Source organism: Phyllostomus discolor, chromosome 12 (genome assembly GCF_004126475.2).
Source record: "Phyllostomus discolor isolate MPI-MPIP mPhyDis1 chromosome 12, mPhyDis1.pri.v3, whole genome shotgun sequence".
In the NCBI taxonomy this organism is placed as follows: domain Eukaryota; kingdom Metazoa; phylum Chordata; class Mammalia; order Chiroptera; family Phyllostomidae; genus Phyllostomus; species Phyllostomus discolor.
The window spans coordinates 15,688,155-15,710,853 of record NC_040914.2 but is presented as its reverse complement, the minus strand read 5'-3'; the positions used below and the strand labels follow the sequence as shown (position 1 = coordinate 15,710,853).

At 42.0% G+C, this 22,699-nt stretch overlaps 1 protein-coding gene across 6 annotated transcripts; it reads right to left on the bottom strand.

Annotated features, from left to right (window-relative positions):
• Positions 1-54: 54 nt before the first annotated feature.
• On the bottom strand, positions 55-21,580 carry ZNF45 (zinc finger protein 45). Of its 6 annotated transcripts, none has more exons than XM_036013000.1 (6): positions 18,751-18,835; positions 11,486-11,541; positions 11,232-11,278; positions 8,240-8,366; positions 7,417-7,512; positions 55-3,249 (listed from the first exon to the last, which is right to left on the bottom strand). In XM_036013000.1, the coding sequence occupies exons 2-6, from the start codon at positions 11,490-11,492 to the stop codon at positions 1,430-1,432; spliced, it is 2,097 nt and encodes a 698-aa protein (XP_035868893.1). In that variant the 5' UTR covers positions 11,493-11,541; positions 18,751-18,835; the 3' UTR covers positions 55-1,429. The 6 variants fall into 6 exon arrangements, with proteins under 6 accessions (XP_035868893.1, XP_035868892.1, XP_035868891.1 ...); XM_036012999.1 differs by lacking the exon at positions 18,751-18,835 and adding an exon at positions 12,705-14,291; XM_036012998.1 differs by lacking the exons at positions 11,486-11,541; positions 18,751-18,835 and adding an exon at positions 21,473-21,580.
• Positions 21,581-22,699: the final 1,119 nt, after the last annotated feature.

The following is a 22,699-nucleotide window of genomic DNA, read 5'->3' as shown; positions in this document are numbered from 1 at the left end:
TCACCACTAAAAACTGGAAACCCAAATATCTTTGCAGTCATAAGTGGATAAACAAAATATGGTACACCCATATAATAGAATACCACTCAGCCATTAAAGGAATGACTACTGATAACGTACATCAAGACTGATGAAACACAGAAGCATTGTTAAGTGAAAGAAACCAGACTCAATGGTTACATAGAGTATGACTCCATTTATATGACATTCTAGAAAAGGGAAACTATACAGACAGAGAACAGGCTAGTGGTTACAGGATGTTTGGGGTGCAATGGAAAGAGGAATTGACTACAAGAATACAAAGGACTTTCTTCATTGTGGTGGTAAAAAAATATGACAATAAGCTTTTGCCAAAACATGAAATGATACATCACAGATTCTATTTTATGGAATGTTAGCTTGTAAGATTTTCATAGATGACTTTTATCTCACTGAGGACTTTTCACCATGAAAAGATATTTTTGTCAAATGCTTTCTCTGAATCTACTGATGATCATATATTTGATCAAAAGAATCCAGAATCTAGACACAAAAGGGTACATAAGGAATCCAAAACAGTACATATTGAACTCACATGAAGCTCAATAACAGACCTAACTAATCTATGAGATAGAAATCGTAACAGTTGTTGCCACTGGAGATCAGATTGCCTGGAAATATGTACAAGGAAATATTCTGGTCTAATAGAAATATTGTACATATTGGTCTTGGTGGTTACACAAGTGTACACCTTTGTCAAAAGTCATGAATCTGTAAACTTGAGATTTATGTACGTACTGCATGCAAACCACACTTCAATTGCTAGCATACAGAAGTGCTGGTCACAACACCCTGAATGGATTTCTGGACCCTCCAAATGTGTTACAACCTTTGTTGTGATAAACACCAGTTCACAGGACCCAAAGGTTGGAAAACTGCTCCCATGTCTTTAATAATTTAAATGTCCTCCAAGCCTTGCAGAATTCCTTTCCTAAGTACAGTTTTATAGAACTATCTGGAGGTGAACTGAATAGAAATGTCAAATATGGCTGTCCTCTCTTTTACTCACCTAACAATTAATGAACACTTACGTGTTAGGCACTGAAAAAAAGGCTGAGTACATTTGGCAGTCAACCAAGTCACTACCCTTTCCACACATTCTAGGGGAATAGGTTTCTGATTTTTCCCTCTTAGTACTGTTGGTTAACTCTGAATCAGACTCATCCTTCCTAAGCCTCTCTTCTGTGTAATACTCACTAAATGTCAAGTTTCTGCATGAAGTGTTATCTCCACTCTCACGAGGCTTTTCTGCTGCATGGTCACCCAATCACTGTGACATGCTGGGCTCTGCCTGAAGACTGGCTCTTTCACAAATGTTTTGTCTTCTATAACAGGTCTGGTAATTGGACTCTTTCAGCACCCATCTTGAGGTATTAAAACATGTAAGTTATCAAGCTTCTTTCCTGTATGAGTTCTCTGATAAAGGAAAGTCACCCTCATCATCAGCATGGATGCGCTGATGAATTATAAGACTTGAGCTCCAACTGAAGCCCTTCCCACACTCCTCACATTTATATGGTTTTTCTCCAGTGTGAACTCTCTGATGGGCTTGGAGGTATGAGCTCCAACTGAAGACCTTACCACATTCCTCACATTTATATGGTTTCTCTCCCGTATGGACCCTCTGGTGGGCTCGAAGGTATGATCTCTGTCTGAAGCGCTTACCACACACATCACATCGGTATGGTTTCTCTCCAGTGTGGACTCCACGATGAGCCAGAAAATTTGAGGCCCGACAGAAGCCCTTCCCACATTCCTCACATTGGTATGGTTTCTCTCCAGTGTGGCACCTCTGATGGGCCTGAAGCTGTGAACCCACACTAAAGCCCTTCCCACACTCTGCACACTGATATGGTTTCTCTCCCGTGTGGACTCTTTGATGCACCTGAAGACTTGAGAACTGACTGAAGGCCTTCCCACATTTTTCACATTTATATGGTTTCTCTCCTGTGTGGATTCTACAATGAACATTCAGATCTGAACTGCGACTGAAGCCCTTCCCACAGGTACCACATTTGTACGGTTTTTCTCCAGTGTGGCCTCTTTGATGGGCCAGAAGATTTGAAGCCTGACTGAAGCCCTTCCCACACTCCTCACATTTATAGGGTTTCTCTCCTGTATGGACTCTAAAATGAATGTTAAAATCTGAGCTACGACTGAAGCCTTTCCCACATGCATCACACTGGTAGGGTTTCTCCCCAGTATGGCCCCTCTGATGGTCCAGAAGATTTGAGGCCCGACAGAAGCCCTTCCCACACTCCTCACACTTGTATGGTTTCTCTCCAGTGTGGCTTATCTGATGGGCTTGAAGGTGTGAACCCACGCTGAAGCCTTTCCCACACTCCTCACATTTATAGGGTTTCTCTCCTGTATGGATTCTACAATGAATGTTAAGGTGTGAGCTATAACTAAAGCCCTTGCCACATGCATCGCATTTGTATGGCTTCTCACCAGTGTGGATTCGCTGATGAGCCTGTAGTCGTGAACGCCAACTGAAGCCCTTCCCACACTCTTCACATTTGTAAGGTTTCTTTCCCATGTGAACTCTCTGATGGACTTGAAGATATGAGCTTTGACTGAAGCCCACCCCACACTCTTCACATTTATAGGGTTTTTCTAATGTGTGGGTTATCAGAGAAGTTTGACAATGTGAGCTTTTTCCAACATTTCTCCCACACTCCTCAAATCTGTGTGGATTTTCTCCTGTAGGAACTCGGTGATGATGATGAAGACATAACTTCTGACTAAAACTCTTACATGACATATCATACTTGTACAATTTCTCTCTACTGTGGACTCTCTGATGGGCTTGAAGACTTGAAAACCGACGGAAGGCATTTTCACATTTTTCACATTTATAGAGCTTCTCTCCTGCATGGGCCATCTTGCTAATTTGAAGACAAGAGTCCTCAATAAAACCTTTCTCACATTCCACGCCTCTGTAAGGTCTTTCTCCAGTGTGGACACTGTGGTGAACCTTAAGATGTGAATTCTGATTACAGGCTTTACCAAATTCCTCAGATTGACAGAGTGTATCAGCTTGTTGGTCCAACTGAGAGCCAGCTCCTTGAATATTTACTATGGAATCTTGACATCTAGTTAAATCCTTGGTAATCTGTTGCCAGATCTGTGAGCAGAAAAACTCTTCATGTGGAAGGTACTTTAATCCAACTTCTTGAATAATCTCCATGTTATTTAGAGTCTTGTCTCCTAAAAGAATAAAGAGAATTTGGTGATGGGTAGGTGAATGCTTTGTTTTGAAATGTCAAGGTCATGACCATAGGCTTACACCCTAAAGCTTTATTGAACCAGAAGTTCTATTTTTTATCATCATGCATCATATTCTCTGATTTGTATGGCTCCAAAAACCAAGAGATGATCCACCAGGATCCCATTCATGATGCATCAATGATACCTATTTAGAATAGTACTAAGTTTCATAAGTGAGCTACAAGTTAGACATTTGGTGGCTGCAGAGCAAGAAAAATATTTCTTAGACAACTCAACAACTCAGCAACCCACAACTGCACGTCCTCAGCAGCCAGTGGAGCAGGCTCAATGAGTGAAGAAAAGGCCTTCTGAACTAGGCTCAATGAGTCAAGAAAAGGCCTTATCTGCTCAGCATGCTGCTGTTATTAATCTTGCTGTAGTAGGAAGTTTCATGCAGTAATAGGCAGCTGCAGCTGCGATTCTTACAGCATTAAATGGCTATGGCGGCAGCAGCAGCACAAACAGCTCAGCCACATCATCATTGGCATACAGGCAGCAGGTTAAAAAGTAAAATGAAGCGAGGCATGCCAACCACACCAAAATTCTGAGTTACGCATTATTTTGTTCTCTTTTTAAAAAACGTAAGAGCACTGAGTCAAAAGGATTCTGAATTTCTATTTCATTTCTGTTTTGTAAAATGTGTCAGCATTTTACATTGCTAGATGTACAAACGTTATACAAAAGCAGAACCCTATGATTTTTAAATAAAAACAGGGAAATGCTTTAGTAATCCATTAGGGTTGGCTTGCTTATGTCACTGCTTTTTCAAAATGGGTTCACTGTACATAACACACATGGAAGAGGTCTCAGAAATACTAGAAACTTGAGAAGAATGTAATTAAAATTTATTTAGTATAAAAGGTTTATACACAGTATAATAAATACGGTTTTTACAAATCTGTTTTGGATAAAAAGAAAAAGAAACTACTTCCCAGAGAATCTTTAAAAAAATGAAACTCCACTTTATTAAAAGCCTTCTCCCTTCTGCCTACCGCATGCACATCTGACCAAAATGCACAAAATGTCTAGTAAAACCCTTACAGGCAAATTAAGAGGAGATGTCCCCAGGCAATGTTTCTTTTTAATAAATATTTTATTTACTTATTTTTAGAGAGTGGAGAAAGGAAGGAGAAAGCGAGGGAGAGAAACATTAATGTGTGGTTGCCTCTCATGTGCCCCCTACTGGGGACCTGGCCCACAACCCAGGCATGTGCCCTGACTGGGAATTGAACTGGTAACCCTTCGGTTCCCAGTCTGGTGCTTAATCCACTGAGCTACACCAGCCAGGGCTCCCAGGCAATGTTGAAAACCTTTGCTTTGAATTATTTATTGGAAGTTTACTCCAATGTTAGGAGCCATAGAAGCAACAGGCTGGTTGGAAAAACATGTTTGGGAGAAAATACTTTCTCTCCCGAGTGTCTAATGTTCAGAGTATAAGCAGAGAGTGCTCCTTCCCCTCTGCCAGAGAAATATCCTTCAGGAGGACAACTGGTCGGGTGGTTGGGGCATAAAGGTTTACAGTAACAATACACATTACTCTCAAACCTCATAGCAATTCAAGTTCCTATAACCTGAGAAGGGAAACATGGTAAAAAATTAGAAGCCAACCTATTGTGAAATTAAATAAATAGGACATAGAATTGTTTCTCAAAGTCAACACTGGACAGAAGATTTCTATTCTTCTTAGAACTCTGCTCTGCCAATTAGCCAGACAGCTTGCTACTTACTTCTTTTCAGGTTTCTCTTCAAATAGCACCTTATCAGTGAGGCCTTTTACTATCCAAAAGCAAATAGTAAAGTCTCCCTATCCACAATACACCCCTGGTAATCTCTACACACCTTTCCCTTCTTTGTAAACAACACATATTACCATCTGACATACTACCTGTGTCCTTTATATTTTCCCTCACTTGAATGCAATATCCATGGGGATGAGCATTTTACATCATTCACCAGTTTCTCACCACTCCCAGAACACTGCCTGACACAGTGTTCAGTAAATATATGTTGAGCCCTGGCTGTTATGGCTCAATGGATTGAGCACTGGCCTGCAAACTTAAAACTTAGTGGTTCAATTCCCAGTCAGGGCACATGCCTGGGTTGCAGGCCACTGTCCCCAGCAACCGCACATTGATGTTTCTCTCTCTCTCTCTTTCTCCCTCCCTTCCCTCTCTAAAAATAAATAAATAAAATCTTTTTTTAAAAAAATCCAGAAAAACTAACAGCGCATGTTTTAAAATAAAATAAAATAAATACATACATAAATAAATATTGAATAGGTATATAAATCCCAGCTTAACTTCTTTGGGAGTCTGAACTATGTTACAAATGTAAAAGAGCTTTTTCAAATAGTCACCATAATAGGACAGGGACTGGACCAAATGGTTGTTGCTGATGAGAAAATCATGCTGATCCCACACTCGTGGCAAGAATCACTCGGGAGGGAGAAAAAGTATAAGGTATAAAAGTGGCCACAGGCCTATGGACTGTTAGCCTCTGTAGTTCTTTTGTACTTCCTTTCTGTGTGTGTAAAATTTTTCCACTTTCAAGTAGGAGTCCATATTTAGGGCCCCAGGCATAATGTCTGTGAAAGTAGACTGTCAAATTGACAGACATAGATTCATTTGCCTATATGGACCACACCACTGTTTTTCAAGCTGAAGGCAGGATTTATTAAGTTTGAAATGAATTTATAGTTTTTTCTTGTAAATCCTCACCTGAGGATATGTTTATTGATTTAAGAGAGAGAGAGAGAGATAGGGAGAGAGGGAGGGGAAAGAAGGAGGGAAAGGGGAGAGAGAGAAGGAGAGAGATGCATCGATGTGAGAGAAACATCGATTGGCTGCCTCCCCCATACACCCCCCAGCCCAGGTATGTGCCCTGACCAGGGATCAATTCCACAACCTTTCGGCACCCAACCAACTAAGCTACACAGCCAGGGCAAATTTAGTAGCTTTTGACAAGTATTAACAAAAAACAAATTAGAGGTGCTCTGTAAGCAGTAAAGGAATCTCCGTATAAAGAGGATATCAAGAACCTTCATTCTAAAAGGCAGTTCTTTACTGAGACAGTATGACTCACCACTAAAGGCTACAGAAAATTCAGGGAGAAAATGATAATTAATTTGGTTAAAAGTGAAAAGCTAAGTTTTCATTAGGTGTGCTTTAATGGATATATAGCTACATATATCCAAAAACACCTAATAAATTTAGGCACTCCTTGGGAGGATAAACTATTCTGAATGATGCCTTCATCTCACATTTTTTTATTACCACTCTTTAAGGGTCTCAGACAACAGTGCAAAAAGGTCCATGTAACCATCATTCATTCAATAAACATTTATAGTAACCTGCCTTCTTACAAGTCTGTTCTATATACTAAGGATATAGTAATAAGAAAACAGAATTTTTCTTCTCCTGAGATTATAATCCAGTGAGAATATAGTAAGATAAATAAAAATAAATGTTAATATGGTTAAGTGGTGATCAGTGCTTGGACACCAACTAAGACAGGGTAAGGGAAGGGAGTGGAGGAAGAAAGTATTCTGAACAGAGGGGTCACGGGAGGCTGTTCTTATGAGGTTAACATTTGAGAAAAGCCCTATATTAAGTAAGGGAGAGGTGGAGAGAGTGACAAGGGGAAATAATGCTCCTGATGAAAGAACAAGTACAGGGGTATGAGGCAGGGGTATGCTTGGCAGGGCAAAGAGGCAAAACTAGACGGAATTAGTCTACAGACTAATGAGGCAGAAAGTGACAGGTCACATTTATAGAGGGATAGGGGAGAGGGAGCAGCAGCCACAAGGAATGGGATAAGCCACTCGAAGTACTTGGATTTCACTCTAAATCAAATAGGAAGCTAGTAGAGGTTCTGAGCAAAGGACTGACAAGATCTGACAAACATTTGCACGAATCACTTTGAGTGGAGAACTGACTGTCAAAGGACAAGACAGAGAGTGAGAATGATGCCAAGATGGCTGCAGTAATCCACAGACTAGGCACTGCCTTAAACCAGCATTGTGGCGGTGGAGGTGACAAGTGACTTAGACCAGCATCATGGCAGTGGAGGTGACAAGAAGCAGGATGGACTGAGTTGCACGGCTCTCACCTGAGGAGCTTTGGCTCTGGGGTGCTGTCCTTACCACCCAAAGCTTTCCTCTTCTCTCTAACTGGGGGATTACATCTGCAGTGAAGGACTGATGCCCTGGGAAGAGGCAAGGACAAACATTAAAAGTTAATACATTAAAGGCCAAAATCACGAAAAAATGTGATTTCTCATTGCACTACCATCAGAACATCAAAATGAGTGTTTTCCAAACTGTTAATTGTGACCCACCAGAGGAGATACGTTTTATGCAAAATCCCCAGGATATGTATACACAAATATAAATTACAGGGGAAAACATCTATTTGATAATATACTAAAAAGTACTGAATTGTATACTCTCAATGGGTGAGTCATGTTGTATAGTAAGGTATGTGTGTATACATATTATAGCTCAATAAAACTGTTAAAACGTTTTAAAATAATATCTGTTTCCATCACAGTCTCTCCACCATTTCTCATACTGGTCCTGGCAACAGGCTGCAGGTTTGCCCATGTGCAGTAACTGCCAGGGGCTCTGACACTTTCTCCCCTATTTTACTGCATTAAAAAATGCTGGCACAGTTTCCTAAAGGGTGTCATGACCCACTCACTGGAGATGACACAGTTTGAGAAAGGCCAAAAACATGTAACAGTCGCACTCCCAACTGACAGTCCATTCACAAAACACACTTCTGGGGGAGGAAGACCAGAAAAATGCCATCACTGTGTCTCTTGCTGCTTAGAAAACAGGAACCCAGTTGAAGAGCTTCATCAAAGTTCTGCACAGCCAAGAACACAAACACCACAGGGGACTGACGTTCAGTCTCAGAGCGCCTGCCCTCACCCACTGAGACCAGGTTCCGGAAGTTTTCCACCATCACGTCTTGGTACAGCTTCCTCTGGGATGGGTCCAGCAGCCCTAGCTCCTCCTCCGTGAAGACCACAGCCACATCCTTGAAGGTCACGGCCTCCTACAACACCAAACACAGGAAACCTCAGTCTCACAACCAGCCTCCACTGGGAGAAGGCAACACTGAGAAAAGTGTAAAGAATATGTACAAAGTGGTTCCAGATTCTAAGAGACCAGAGTCAATTTTACTATAATGTAGTTACACATTCCAAATAATACATATTATGTTTTAATTTTTTCTTTTCATAATATATGCTGGAAAAAACAACTTTTCACATGGATATTAGCTCCCTAATTATTTTCTTTGGATGTTTCAAGAAGTGAAAGTACAATGTCAAAGAATATGCAACTTCAATTATTATGTAATAATAATTGAATATGCAACAAAATTGATTGAATTTGCAACAAAATTGAATAATTGAATATGCAACAATTGAATAATTGAATATGCAACAAAATAATAATTGAATATGCAAAGAATATGCAACAAAATTATTATATAAAATAGCAGACTTTCTTTTCAACTTTCCCCTATCTTATCCTGCTCTGAACAGAATATAAGCATTCCTGATCCTCCGTACCATATACAACATTGGATACAACCGATATTTTTAAGTCCTGGGTGAAAAACAACTTATTTTGGTTATTTGTATTTATTTGGTTATCAATAAGCTCATCATATTTTCATATATTTGCTGGCCATCTCCACCTTTTCTTAAGTCCCTGTTCTTGTTTTTTGCTCATACTCCAATTGGTTTTTTTAATCTTATGACTGTAAACTTCCTATTTTAAGTTTTGTTTCTTTAGCATATATATCATAAATATTTTCACTCATATTTTGCTATTATTCTTGCATAGCTTTGCATACAGCCTGAGTTTTCACCCTTGACACAACCGACAGTTTGGGCCAGATAATTCTTCATCTCATCAATTCATCAGTGAGGAGCAAGACCTTATTGGGCTGGTGGTCGCCCTGGGGTATCCCCTGCACAGCGCTATCATGGCTCTGCAAAAAATGGGACAGCAGAGATCGAGCCAGTTTCTCAGCGACTTTAGCACCTGTGACCAGCTGCTGAGGCGGGGCTATGAGGAGGGCCTGGGGAAGGAGGCCATGGAGATATTCCAGTTCTCTGAGAGCCAGGCAGAGCAGTTCCTGCGCCTCTAGGAACAGTTCAGTGACATGGGCTTCCAGCAGGACTGGATCAGGGAGGTGCTGCTGGTCCACAGCAACTGCCGGGAGCAAGCGCTGGAGGAGCTGCTGGCCAGTACCCAGTGACCACTGGGGCACTCTGCACTGCCTGGGGATGCCCTGTGCTAACCCTGGCAACCCATGCTAACTGCAGACAACATAAGAATAACAAAGCAATGCACACTTGTTGTAAAAATGCAGACAGTGCCAAGGGTGGGAGCAGACACGATAGGGAAGGCAAAACTTTACCCATCTTAGGTTTTCAGCTGGATCAGTTAACAACAGCAAAACAGTTTATTAATACATGCAGCACACATCATGTGGGAGAAACCTCAATGAAAAGTAACTCAAGGGAGCAAGTTAGAACTCTGGCTTATGTAGCATCAACAAAGAACAACTTTGTAGAGAAATAACAAGACAAAGGAGATCGGTTTTAGGCTTCCTAAGATGGCAGACTGTTGGAAGGGAAATATATAGGAGGGAACGAATGGAGTAAGGATTGTCTGCAGATTCCTCTGGTGCATCTCTGGGAGGGTAAGAACTATCCCAGGAAAAGGAGAATTTATATTCTGCCTTTAGACAGAAAAGGGAGGATAGGGAGAGCTTTTCCTGAATTTGCTGCTTCTTAATTGTCTTCAGCTCAAAATAGTTTTTATGTCCAAGAGGCACATTTTGGAATGACATCTTGGTTTCCCTCAACACCAAACTATCAGCTACAGTTGAGAGTGGCTGCCTAGGGGGAGGGGCAGATGGGAAGGACATGGAAAAGGAGCTATGTCTTCTCATATATGCTTTATAAAACGACCTTATTTGGCTCTTTAAACTGTGTGCATTAATAGCTTTGATTTTAAGAAACTTTAAAGAAAAAAAGGATACCTAATAATATTCTCTGTGTGCGACGTGTCAGTTAGGGCCTGCTGCACCATGCTGCACTGAGATATCCTACACACAAAATACCTATGTTTCCACATGCCAAACGTGCTTTTTCAATTTGGAGTTCCTAAACATTAAGAACAAAGAATGGCAAACTCTTCCAAATTCACTTTTGAGGAAAATGGTCATAATAGGAAAAGTCTTATTACAATGCTCATTAAAACGGTAAAAATTCTAATCTACCTAAATGTCCATGAATGGGAAAAACTTATGAGAGACACACACAGAGTACATCAATTCAAGGGAATATATGTTGCCATTAAAAATGTAGGGTATAGCCCTGGCTGGTGTGGCTCAGTGGATTGAGCACCGGCCTGCAAACCAAAGGGTAGCTGGTTTGATTCCCATTCAGGGCACATTCCCAGTCCTGGCTGGGTTGTGGGCCAGGTCCCCAGTAGGGGGCACATGAGAGGCAAGTACACATTGATGTTTCTCTCACTCTCTCTCTCCTTCCTTCCCCTCTCTTTAAAAATAAATTAAAATATCTTTTAATATAAAGAGATAAAGAAAAATGTAGCATATATAATATTAATCAGAAAAGGCATAATTTGAGAATTTAAGTGATAGAATAATTACAAATATAAAGTTAGCAATGCATGTGAGGAAAAGCACATAGAAAAATGAAAACACATGTTTTGTAAGGAAAACAGTAGTAAAGTAGGAGATTTATTTTTCATTGCAACTGAGAGGGTCCCACATGCCTACTGTTCTCTTTAATCCTTCCTCAGAGAAAGAAATAGGATGTGTCTACTCAGGGAGAAATGAGATGACAATTCAAAACCTAGACAGGCACACCCAACTCACCTGGAACTTGGTCATTTTGTCCTCCTTCTTTTGGGGGAGGGCTGAGTCTTGGGAAGGCACAAGGGGGAAGGAGAAAAAAAAGCCATTAGATTCTGGTCAGGGATGTCACTAACACACATGGCTGGTTTATGTGAAAAAGCAATGGTGCCCCTTCCCTAGGGGGAGTGGGGGGGCTTGATGAGCAGAGTGCGGACTGGGTTCTAGGCCCCACCCCCCCAGCTAAGAGCCCCTGAGCAGTGAGTGGCCCGACCTACCACACATGGTGCCCCTAATACAAGTTCATGGAGCTCTCTGGGTACAGAATCTGAACCTGGGGAGAGTGGAAATTGAGAGTCAAGTGTCCACATTAAGAGAGCAATCTCTGGGGCCAGATGACACAGCTACTTATTAGCTGTGAAATCTTGGGCAAATTATTAATAGCTTCATGCCTTGATTGTCTCATCTGTAAAATGCAGCGATTAAGAGCCCCTAGCTCACAGGACTGTTGAAGAATAGAGTGAATGGGCAGAAAGCTAAAAGAACACTTTCAGGTACCTCATTAGCAGCAGCAGAAAAGCAAGTAATATTCATGAACATAAAACTTGGCCTCATAAATGGTTCCTATCAATGGAGCCCTCAGAGGCTGTTGCTCTGTTGTAGGAAAATCACCTTTAACCCCTGAAACATGTTATTCTCTCTGGTTTTTCATACTTAACTTGATGCCTTTGCAATAATATTTAAGATTACATAGACAATTTTCTTGTTAAAACATACATAAGAGAACTTACCATTTTGACCACTTACTTGTATAGTCATTCAGTGCATTCATATTGTGCAACCATCACTACGACCCACCTGCAGAAAATTCTCACCATCCTGCACTGGAACACTGTGCTCATCGAACAATAACCCTCTACCCTGATCCCCTCAGCCCCTCCTGAACACTATCTTTTCTCTATGAATTTGACTAGGTGGGTGACTGTTTTTAAAAAGCTGTTAAGTCCTTGCCAAATTTACTTCAAAAGCAGGGCCTTAAAAAGATTCTCATGGAACCCTGGCTGGTGTGGCTCAGTGGATTGAATGCTGGCCTGCAAACCAAAGGGTTGCCAGTTCGATTCCTGGTCAGGGCACATGCCTCGGCTACAGGCCAGGTCCTAGTAGGGGGCGTGTGAGAGGCAACTACACATTGATGTTTTTCTCCCCCCCTTCTCATCTGTCTAAAAAATAAATAAATAAAAATTTAAAAAAATAATTTAGAAAAAAGACTATCATGGAGATGAAAAGAAATGAAAAACCTGTGACTCTGTGGGATTTATTTAACCATAAGCTAGGTAATTAGGTACTATGTCATTTAAATGAACAAGCTATAGCAATCACAGTCATGGTAAAAATAAATAACAAAATGTCAATGCTTAACATAAAATAAGCACTAAGGACATGCTGCGGACCTTGTGAAACTTTTGGCATTGTTTCATTAAGGTACCTCCCACGTACCTGGGAAGAAGCTACTGTTGTGTCCGTCGCGTGACTCTGGCCCAATTGCCTATACCTCTGGGCCCATCCTCAGCTGTAATAGGGGGATAAAAACAGAATGTTGGTCCCAGGATTATTGTGGGGGAACACATGAGCTAATTCATGTGATGCCGCTGGCACAGCACCTGGCATTTTAGGACACTCTCAATCAATGAAGAAGAGGACTGTCGTTCCCACTTCACAGACGGGGAAGCTGAGGCTCTCACGGCAGGCCAGTACTCTGGATCTCGTCTCTCTGTTGCTTCTAAAGACAAATATAAGCAGATGGGAGTTTAAGGGATCACTGGAAAAGAAAAGAGGGATTGAGAGCTAGCGATAAAGGAGAGACAGAAACAGGGAGAGGACGTGAAGCCAAAGAAGCTGCTTGAGGGAGAAGAGGAAGGAGCTGTGAATGCTGTAGGCCCTGCAGTGAGACCACTGGTCTTTGAATACTGGCCTCTCCGACCTGCTAGTCCTATGTGCCTCAGCGACCGATCTGAATGTTGGGGATAAAAATAATCATCACCACGTCATAAAACTGCAGAGGGAAGTTAGTCAGTCTAGGTGACTACACATAAAACATTTGGAACAGTGTCCAGCAGCTTAAACATTCACTCGCAGTCATCCATGTGGCTGCTTTACACAGTCAAGGCACCCCTTCCTTGGGCAGGCTGTGGCCGCACAGTTTGATGAGCAGAGTGAGGCTGGAGTCTGGATACCCACACCCCTTCCTCCTGGAGCCCATGCACAGTGAGGGCCCTGCCCGACCACACGCGGTGGCTCTGACCCAAGTTCTCCTTGTAGCTCTCAGTGTAAAAATTGGATTGCGGGGTGGGGGGGGGGTGGGAATTGAGAGTAAGGTGCCTAAGTTAAGAGATTATCATTAGTTAACTATTGCTCAATTATTTATTAGTTAATTATGATTAGTCATTCGACTTCAGATAGAAGAACCCTAGTATGAAAGAGGGCAATGTCAAACCTTCCAGTCTTGGAAGAAATATCCTTGGAATTTGTAAGTCACTTTGTTCTGGCTCTATATTTGCCCAGCGACTTCTGCTCAGTAAGAGTGATTTGCAGGGAGATCTTTCCATCACCTCCAGGGGAAAGGGGACAATGAGTAAATCAACTGTCTCCCTTGTGATTGCTTCCTCGGGATTATGGCCCCAGCACCTAAAACAGAACCTGTAACACAGTAATTGCTCGGCAGTGTCCTGAGGAATGAACCCACCGTCAGGCAGAGGCATGTGGGGAGCCTAGCTGAACTGATCTAAGGTCTCTGAGTTGTAAGATCTGAGTCTGATCCCCGTTGGGAGGACTTGGAGAGCAGGGGTTTTATCTCTAAGTTTTTCCTCTGAGTCTTTCACCACATTTGCTGTCCTCAGTCAAGATCAAGATCATCTTTAGAAGGAAAAGAGCCTATAGATTTTTAAAAATACCATTTTTAAAACATGCCTACATGGAATCCTGTTGCGAAATCCACAGAATGGGTTCATCAAAATATCAAGAACAATTACTTCATTGCCTGCATAATTATCACTAGACAGGCTAACTTATTTTTCTTTTTATCCTCATCTGAGGACTTTTTCCTTTGTCACTGCTTTTTTTTTAGAGGGAAAGGGAGAGAGAAAGGGAGAGACAGAAATATCGATACACACCCAGACCAGGGATCAACACCTAGATCAGATGTTTGGGGATCATACGTGTCCAGACTTGGGGTCACAAAAGTGCCCACACCCAGACTGGGAATCTCACCTGCAATCTTTTAGTTATGGGATGAAGCTAAAACCATCTGAGCAACACTGACTTGGGCCAGGCTAACATTAATTCTTCATTAAGTCCGTCTATCAATTTGTTGAACACTTATGGAAATCTTATTGAAAGAGACACAATTACCCAGGCTCCTACTTATACTACACATGCCAAGTAGCGGAGGAGTGACCAGGGTCCTCCAGAGGCACAAGGTCCTGGCCTCAGGGCCCGCACTCAGGTGGAGCGGGTTCTACATAAAGGCAGCTTGATCTGCACCTGGGAGGATGACCACGTCCTATTAGCCCAAGAGAAGCAGAATTACCAAAAAACTGCTAGAGAACCAATGTTGCAACGTAAGTGAGGACAGACAGACAGAAAAGGACAGCAGGAAGGCAGGATTCAAACCACGATGATATGAAAGTCCCGGTTATATCCACAGGGCAGCAGGAAAACAGCAGAGGACTTGAGGAGGGGAGAGTAAGATTACTTTCGTGTTGGAAACAGATTCCTCTCCCAGCAGACAGATCTGAGTGGGAAGAGGCCGGGGCTGGGGAGACTGTCAGCAGAGAGCTGGCCACACCAAGAACCACTCCCGAGCAGCTTCAAACAATACCGAGGAGATTAGCATGGCCCCTGTGCAGGAGTGACACACAGTCCACGAAGCGTCCATATTTGTGACTGCCGCCAGTTTTAGGAACACTGGCTCAAACAAAGATTGGCTCTAGAAGGACAGGATGGGAACAGCACGGGGCAAGGCTGCTAATGAACTGAGAAACCATTTTTGAATGGAGATCACACCTCTGTTAAATAGAATACCTCCAGTATGTTTCTTTTGGATAGAAAGAATAATTTTAAGGGTTCTTTCCCCCTAATTACCTAAAAGCAAGTACCAAAGGCTGTCTGTTATGGAGCAAAGGGTTAGTAGTGTATGGTATGTTTTTCAATGTTCTTCTTTTTATCAGTTATTTTGCATTTAAAGAGAAGATTGTTAATGTTTGAAATAATATTTGAAAGTTAAAAATAAAATTAAATTAAAAGAATCACTTCCCTCTAAATTCAAAACAGGCAAAGCCCCTGACCCCATGGTGTTGACATTATAATGGGGAACAAAGATGATAACAAACCAGCGACAGGGTGAGAGGTGCTGTGAGGAACTGTAAGGCAGGGTGAGAGGCACAAGGAGGGGCTGTGACAGACGAAGTTTCTGTCATGGAAGGCCGCTCTTATGTTTAGGCAGAGACCTGAATCAAGGGAGAAACAGCCATCCTGATATCTGATATTGAAGGCGGTGTGATTTAGCCAGAGGGAATCAGAATTTTTTTTTTTTGTAAAAAATGAAAAGTCTGTTCTTTCTACCAGTCCTTCAAAAACTATAATGGACTGTGAATCGACTGGAGACCCTGTGAAGATACAGCTGCTTGTCCTGGCCGGTGTGGCTTGGTGGATTGAGTGCCAGCCTGTGAACCAAAGGGTCATGGGTTCAATTCCTAGTCAGGGCACATGCCTGGATTTCAGGACAGGTCCCCAGTAAGGGGCGCATAAGAGGCAACTATACATTGATGTTCCTCTCCCTTTCTTTCTCCTTCCCTTCCCCTCTCCCCAAAAAATAAAAAATAAAAAGATACAGCTGCTTATGTCTCACCCCCCAAAATTCTAAATCAGAAGACAAAGGACAGGGACTCAGAATCTCCATTTGTGTCCCAGGTGATGTTGATGCTGTTGGTGTCTGGTCACACCTGGGTAAAGTCGACCAAAAACAGTCCTCTAGGTTCAGCCAGACTTTGGGCTTTTCACCTCCAACTGTTCTACTAACCCTGACAGACTGCCCCATTGCCCAAGGGGGAAAAAAATTAAAGAGTGAACACAAATTACAAGCTCCTCTTCCTCTCTGATGCTGATAAAAAGGATTAGAATCAAGGTTTGTTAGGATCAGAGGGGGTACCAAAACCAATTCTAACCACCTAATTTTGCCCACAAGGAAACGGGGGCGAGTCACAAAACACTCCCAATAGTAGTTACAGTAGCTGACATTCACAGCAGCTGACTTGCTACCTACCAGGGCACCATTTACACGAATGCCTAACATGTAGTGTGTTATTTGATCTTCCTAAAAATTCTAAAGATTGAGACAATAATTATCCTCCTTCCTAAACAGGGTGAATAGGAGGTGACCAGAACAGCATCAAAATCACCCCAAAAGCTAACAGAGCTCCATGCATTGAAACAGTGAAAGGCTGGAGTCTTTCTATTTGTCACCGAGTCCCCAGGAGAGTCTGATGTGACCAGAGTTTGAGAACCACACACTACTCTATTGTGTCTCTCCCCGAGTTCTGTGAACCGCCCAAGGGCGCCCAGGAAGCCAGGGGCAGGGTGGGGCAGGGCCCAGCACTCAGGCCTGCTGATTACCTGCTTCTCTTCACTGTAAGATGCCCCTGGAGGTGTAAGAGGCAAGAGTGACTTGTAAATGACCCTGGAGGCAAATCCTCAGAGTAAAAAGCGAGGCTTCCATTTCTGCTGTCTCAACAGAAATATAACGCAAGCTACCTGGGTCATTTAAACGTTTCTAGTAGACACATTGACTTGGGGTGGTGAACACACAATAAAATATACAGATGATGTATTATAGAACTGTACACCTGAAACCTATATAATTTATTAACCAGTCACCCCAATAAATTCAATTAAAAAATGTAAAAAGTCAGCGTAATTTTAATGATAAATTTTATTTGAATATATCTAAAATATTACCATTTCAACTAATAATATAAAAATTATTGAGATAGTTTACATTCTTTTTTCATACTGTCTTTGAAATCCATTGTGCGTCTTAATTAGCACTAGCCACATTTCTAGTGCTCAAAAGTCACATGTGGCTAATGGTTACAATATTAGATAGCACAGACTTAGACCTTTTTAAAGCAGTAGGGACCACACAAACACCCCCCAGAGATTCTCTAAGTTCGTAAGACAGCAAATTAGCTTTAGGTTTGAACAAAGGTTATCACAGAAGCTATTCATCTTTGCTCAACTGTATGATGGAATTGAAGTACCAAAGCAGAAAGTTGGGGAGAAAAGAATGCCTTCAAAGATTTTTTTGTCCTTTCACTAATTTGCCACATTTTTCATGCTGTATACTCATCTATAATAGAAAAAGGACAATTCTAGTCTATAATACATAGATATCTACTATGTGCCAGGCATATTTCCAGCATTTTACATATCATATCATCTCTCTCTCTCTCTTTTTTTTAGATTTTATTTATTCATTTTTAGAGACGGGGGAAGGGAAGAAGAAAGAGAGGGAGAGAAATATCAGTCTGTGGTTGCCTCTCATGCACCTCGTACTGGAGACCTGGCCTGCAACCCAGGCATGTGCCCTGACTGGGAATTGAACTGGAGACCCTTTGGTTCGAAGGCCGTGCTCAATCCACTGTGCTACACAAATTGTGGCTCATCTCTCATTTAATCTTCACAAAAACTTCAGGATGTAGGTATTACCCTTATTCAACAGGTAAGACGATGGAGGCACAGAGAAGCTAAGTGACCTGCCCAGTGTTGTCCGGGCATAGAGCACTAGAGCTAGGCTTCAAATCTAGCTGCTGACCTCAGGTCCTGGCAAATTAGTTTTAGGTTTTGGACTTTCTGCACCTTGCTGACTATGCCTCCAGGTCATTTATTCAATTGTCTGTGCCTGTTTCTTTATTTCAAAATGAGACCCATACTAGCACTGTTATAGAAAAAAGAAAATGAGCCCTGGCTGGTGTGGCTCAGTGGATTGAGTGCTGGCCTGTGAACCAAAAGGTCACTGGTTCGATTCCTGGATAGAGCACATGCCTGGGTTGCAGGCCAACTGATGTATCTCTCACACATTGATGTGTGTCTCTCTCTCTTTCTCCTTCCTATCCCCTCTGTCTATAAATAAATAAATACGATCTTAAAAAAATGAGTTAGTACAGGAGAGCAGTGGAAATTCTCTGAGTCATATGAGGGGCCTGACATATGTGAACCATTCTCACCATCTCCATTCTGGTCCCCATGCAACAAAGACAAAATTGAACATGAATGTGAAGTGTCTCTAAGGAGATTTGTTTTACATCATGACAATATTGTGCATAAGTGTGCACCAACTTTTAAATACTCAGGAAGTTGGTAGATTCTACAACCCACTGAAAGCAAAATAAAACACAAGGAATGTGGATATCAATTATCTTTCTTTTCTGTTCTCTAATCCCAAGCTGTAGCACCCTTTTGGATGGCTACGTGAATCACACTTACTCACTGGGTAACTAACTCCTCTCTGCTGCCCTCTTGCTGGGTGCTCTGAGAAGAATATGACGAGGTCCATGAAACAGGTCCCTGCAGCCCAACAGGAGAGAGAGAAGAAACTGAGAGTTAATATGCCAACAGTAACTTCTAAGTGGTTAAGAATAACTCCTAAAGACCAAAAAAAAAAAAACACAGCATCATCTTCCTTCCCTGAGTCTTTCTAACTTTGTCATACAAGTAACATTGCTGAGAGCAGAAACTTTAGAGTTGCAGTTAACATCTGTCATGAGTTGAGTGTCCCCAAAACTCATCTGTTGAAGCCCTAACCCACAGTGCCTCAGAATGTGACTGTACTTGGAGGTAGGGCATTTAAAGGGGTGATTAAGTTAAAATGAGAACAATAGGGTGGGACCTAATCCAATCCAGCTGTGTCCTTATAAAAGGAGATCTGTATGCACAGAGGGACAGGAGGAGCATGCAAGCCACAGAGGAAAGGCCACGTGAGAGCACAGGAAGAAGGCGGCCATGTGCAGGCCAAGGAGAGAGGCCTCAGAAGAAACTGAACCTGCTGACATCTGTATTTCGGACTTTCAGCTCCAAAACTGTGGGAAAATGAATCTCTGCTGTGTAAGCCACCTAGTCTGTGGCATTTTCTTACAGCAGCTCTAGCAAACTAACATGATCTCTCCTCCCTTGGTCATCACATATAAAGAATTTATGGTAATTTTTAAGTCCTACTGACTTTGACATTTCCTTTAAAATACTAGAGCATAGTATTTTACTATACTAGACTATAGTCTATATTTACTATACTATCTTACTAGAGAGGGAGAAATGTGTACATGGGAAGAAGAAAAGCAGTAAGATTAGCAAGGATTGAAGCAGGGTGATTGTTATATAGAAGTTCATGATGCTATACTTTCGGTGTGTTTGGACATTTCCATAGTAAAAAGTTTAGAGAGTAACTATGAACAGTGTGGTACCAATGCCATAACATATATATTTCTGTGTGTGTATATATATATACACACACATTTTAAAAGTCTAAACAGACATGTGTTTTAAAAGTTAATAATTGTCTATATTCTAGTATTTGGGTAAGTCTTTATTTAAAAAATTTATGTATTTATTTATTTTTAGAGAGAGGAGAAGGGAGGGAGAAAGAGAGGAAGAAAAACATCAATGTGTGGTTGCCTCTTGAGCGCCAGAACCTGGCCCACAACCCAGGCATGTGCCCCGACTGGGAATCAAACCAGTGACCCTTTGGTTCACAGCTGGTGCTCAATCCACTGAGCCACACCAGCCGGGGCATACTATGGGTAATTCTTAATGTTTTTCTTTATTTTGGTATTATCTGAATTCATTACAATGAATGTGCATTTTTTACCATAACCAGAATATGGACTACAAATATTATCACAAATCAAATTAAGCACTTTCAAAAATTTCCAAACTCACATACCCTACTTTCAAAATCCTCTACAATAAAATTCCAACCTACCTCCACAATTTGATCCCAGATGACAGCTTTGCAGCCAGTTTCCTATGGTTGAATATTTCTGTAGATAGTTTTCCTATTTTGTTTCCTAATTCCAATTTTGGGATTTGAAACTGTGGGACCAAGGATATACAAAGATATACGAAATGCAAGCCCTAGATGCAAACCCTACTGCTCTCACCAGCAGTGTGATGGTTAAGTCACTGCTCTCTCTCTCTCTCTCTCTCTCTCCCTCTCCCCCCTCATCTGCAAAGTAGAGGTCATAACAATATTCGTTTCACAGGGCCTCGTGAAGGTTAAATATGTTAATTTTTATAAAGCCCTCACAATGATACTTCGCACTCAATGTTTAATTATTATGCCCAGCACACATGTCCTGTATATGTTCCACATACTGTCATAATTATTTAACAATAAACGAACACCTTTGTAACAGAAACATTTGCTAATGAATGAAATGCCTTCTACCGCTTGGAACAAAGAAGAGTAATGAATGCTAAGTCCTGCTGCAGGGGGATGGTGCAGCCCGGGACCCCGGGCTCACGCCCCTCCTTTCTACAGCCCCCTTTCAGAACTCAGGGCTGGGCAAGGAAAGGAGGCTGGCATATACCACCATCCTGTCTCATCCTGGAAACACCAGGGGATATCTATGACTCAGTCTTCCTTAAAAACAGGTCATAAGCAGCCCGGGCATAGCCTGCTTTTCTGCGGGGATCAGAAAGAGCCAGTGGAACTTCGAGGAACTTGCAGAGAAAGGGATACTTTTCTGATTACAATACTAATGTTAACAGCTCACGCCTTGCCAGATGTCTGAACTGTCAAAACATTTCGCTTGTACTATACTACTGATTCACAAAACAAACACAAACTTTGTACTATCATCCTTTTACAGAAAAGGAAACTGAGGCATAGATTAAAGTTCTCACCAGTGTTATATGGCTGGACAGTGGCAAGAGTGTGGAAGGGGTGGGGGAAGGCGGGTTAACGGGACAGCCGGGGAGACCTTCAAACCCTAGGTGACTCCGGTAGGCCCCTAACCTGGGTACTCGCGAAACGCCCCAAACACAGGGGCTGGGGCCAGGGGAAGGCAAGCGCCCTCCCCGCCGCGCCCGGCCCCTCAAACCCACTCTCTGCCTCGAACCGCGGCTTTTCTTCTGGGACCGGGGGCCGGCCCGGCTGATCCCACGACCAGGTCACAAAACTTGAAAGAGGCTGTGGGATCCCGGGGCTCACTCACCTCCCGGAGAGAAACGAGGCCGCGAGCTAAACCTCCTGCAGCGGAAGTTATCTTCTACTTTGCGGGGGCTCATGGACTACATTTCCCGGCATCCCAGAGGAGAACAAGATCAGCTGCCCGCGCCCCTCCACCCACCGCCCGAGGCGATAGGGCCGGCTCCAAAACCCACAACCTGGATCAATTTTCTCGGAGTCTAAGAAAACAGCCGGATTCGTTCAGCCCCTGGTAGTCGAAATGCCTCAACACATGCATAACACCTGACCATAAGCAATTATTTTTCCGTGGGAGCAACACATCTGCGCTTTCCGGGTCCGAAGTGTTCCAATCCCGGGAAGCGACGGGACTACACATCCCAGAATCCTCTGGAGCCGAGCTTCCCACCAGCCAGAAATTTTCCGTTTGAATTAGCAGGTGGAATGCAAATAGACTAGCCAGTGTTTGTACAACGCGGGTAGCGTTTTCTTTTCCTCATTGTTCCTTTTAACAAGTGACAGGAATTGAAAATATGAAAAATAATTATAAAGGAGTGCCATGTGTGAGGTAAAAGTAGAGATAATAAAAGGCTGAAGTACACTGGACAAGCCTTTTTTATCACATCAAACAAGATGTGAACAGAAGCAGCAAAATTCTTCGCTTTTGGTTTGCTTTAGTTTTCTTGCATTGGCAGGAAATAGGAGAACACATACTATAGCAAATATCCGTCCTATAGAATATCTTGAATAAAATTCTGCTTTGAGTTCAAATTAAGGAATCACATCACATAATTCTTGCACTTTTTACTGAAATGCAATTGACATATATAACGCAATGTATATAACGCGCTGATTCAATACACTTATATATTACAATATGGCAATCAACTTAGCAATAGCTAAACCTTCTATCACTTCACCTAGTTTTAATTTCATTTCTTTTATTTTGTGGTGGGAACAATAAAGATCTAGTCTTTTAGCAATTCTGACCTTTATAATACTGTATTGTTGCCTATCACCAGTATGGTGTAGATTAGCTCTCCAGGACTTATTTATCTCCTAGTTCCAAAATTTTCCCCATAAAATATCCCTAATACTCTGCATCCCAGCCTCTGGTAACTGTCATTCTACTCTCTGTTTTCACAAATTTACTTACTTACTTATTTTATTTATTTATTTATTTATATTGTTTAATTATATTTTATAGATTATGTTATTTTAGTTGTTCCGGTGTTCCCCCTTTGCCCCCCTCCAC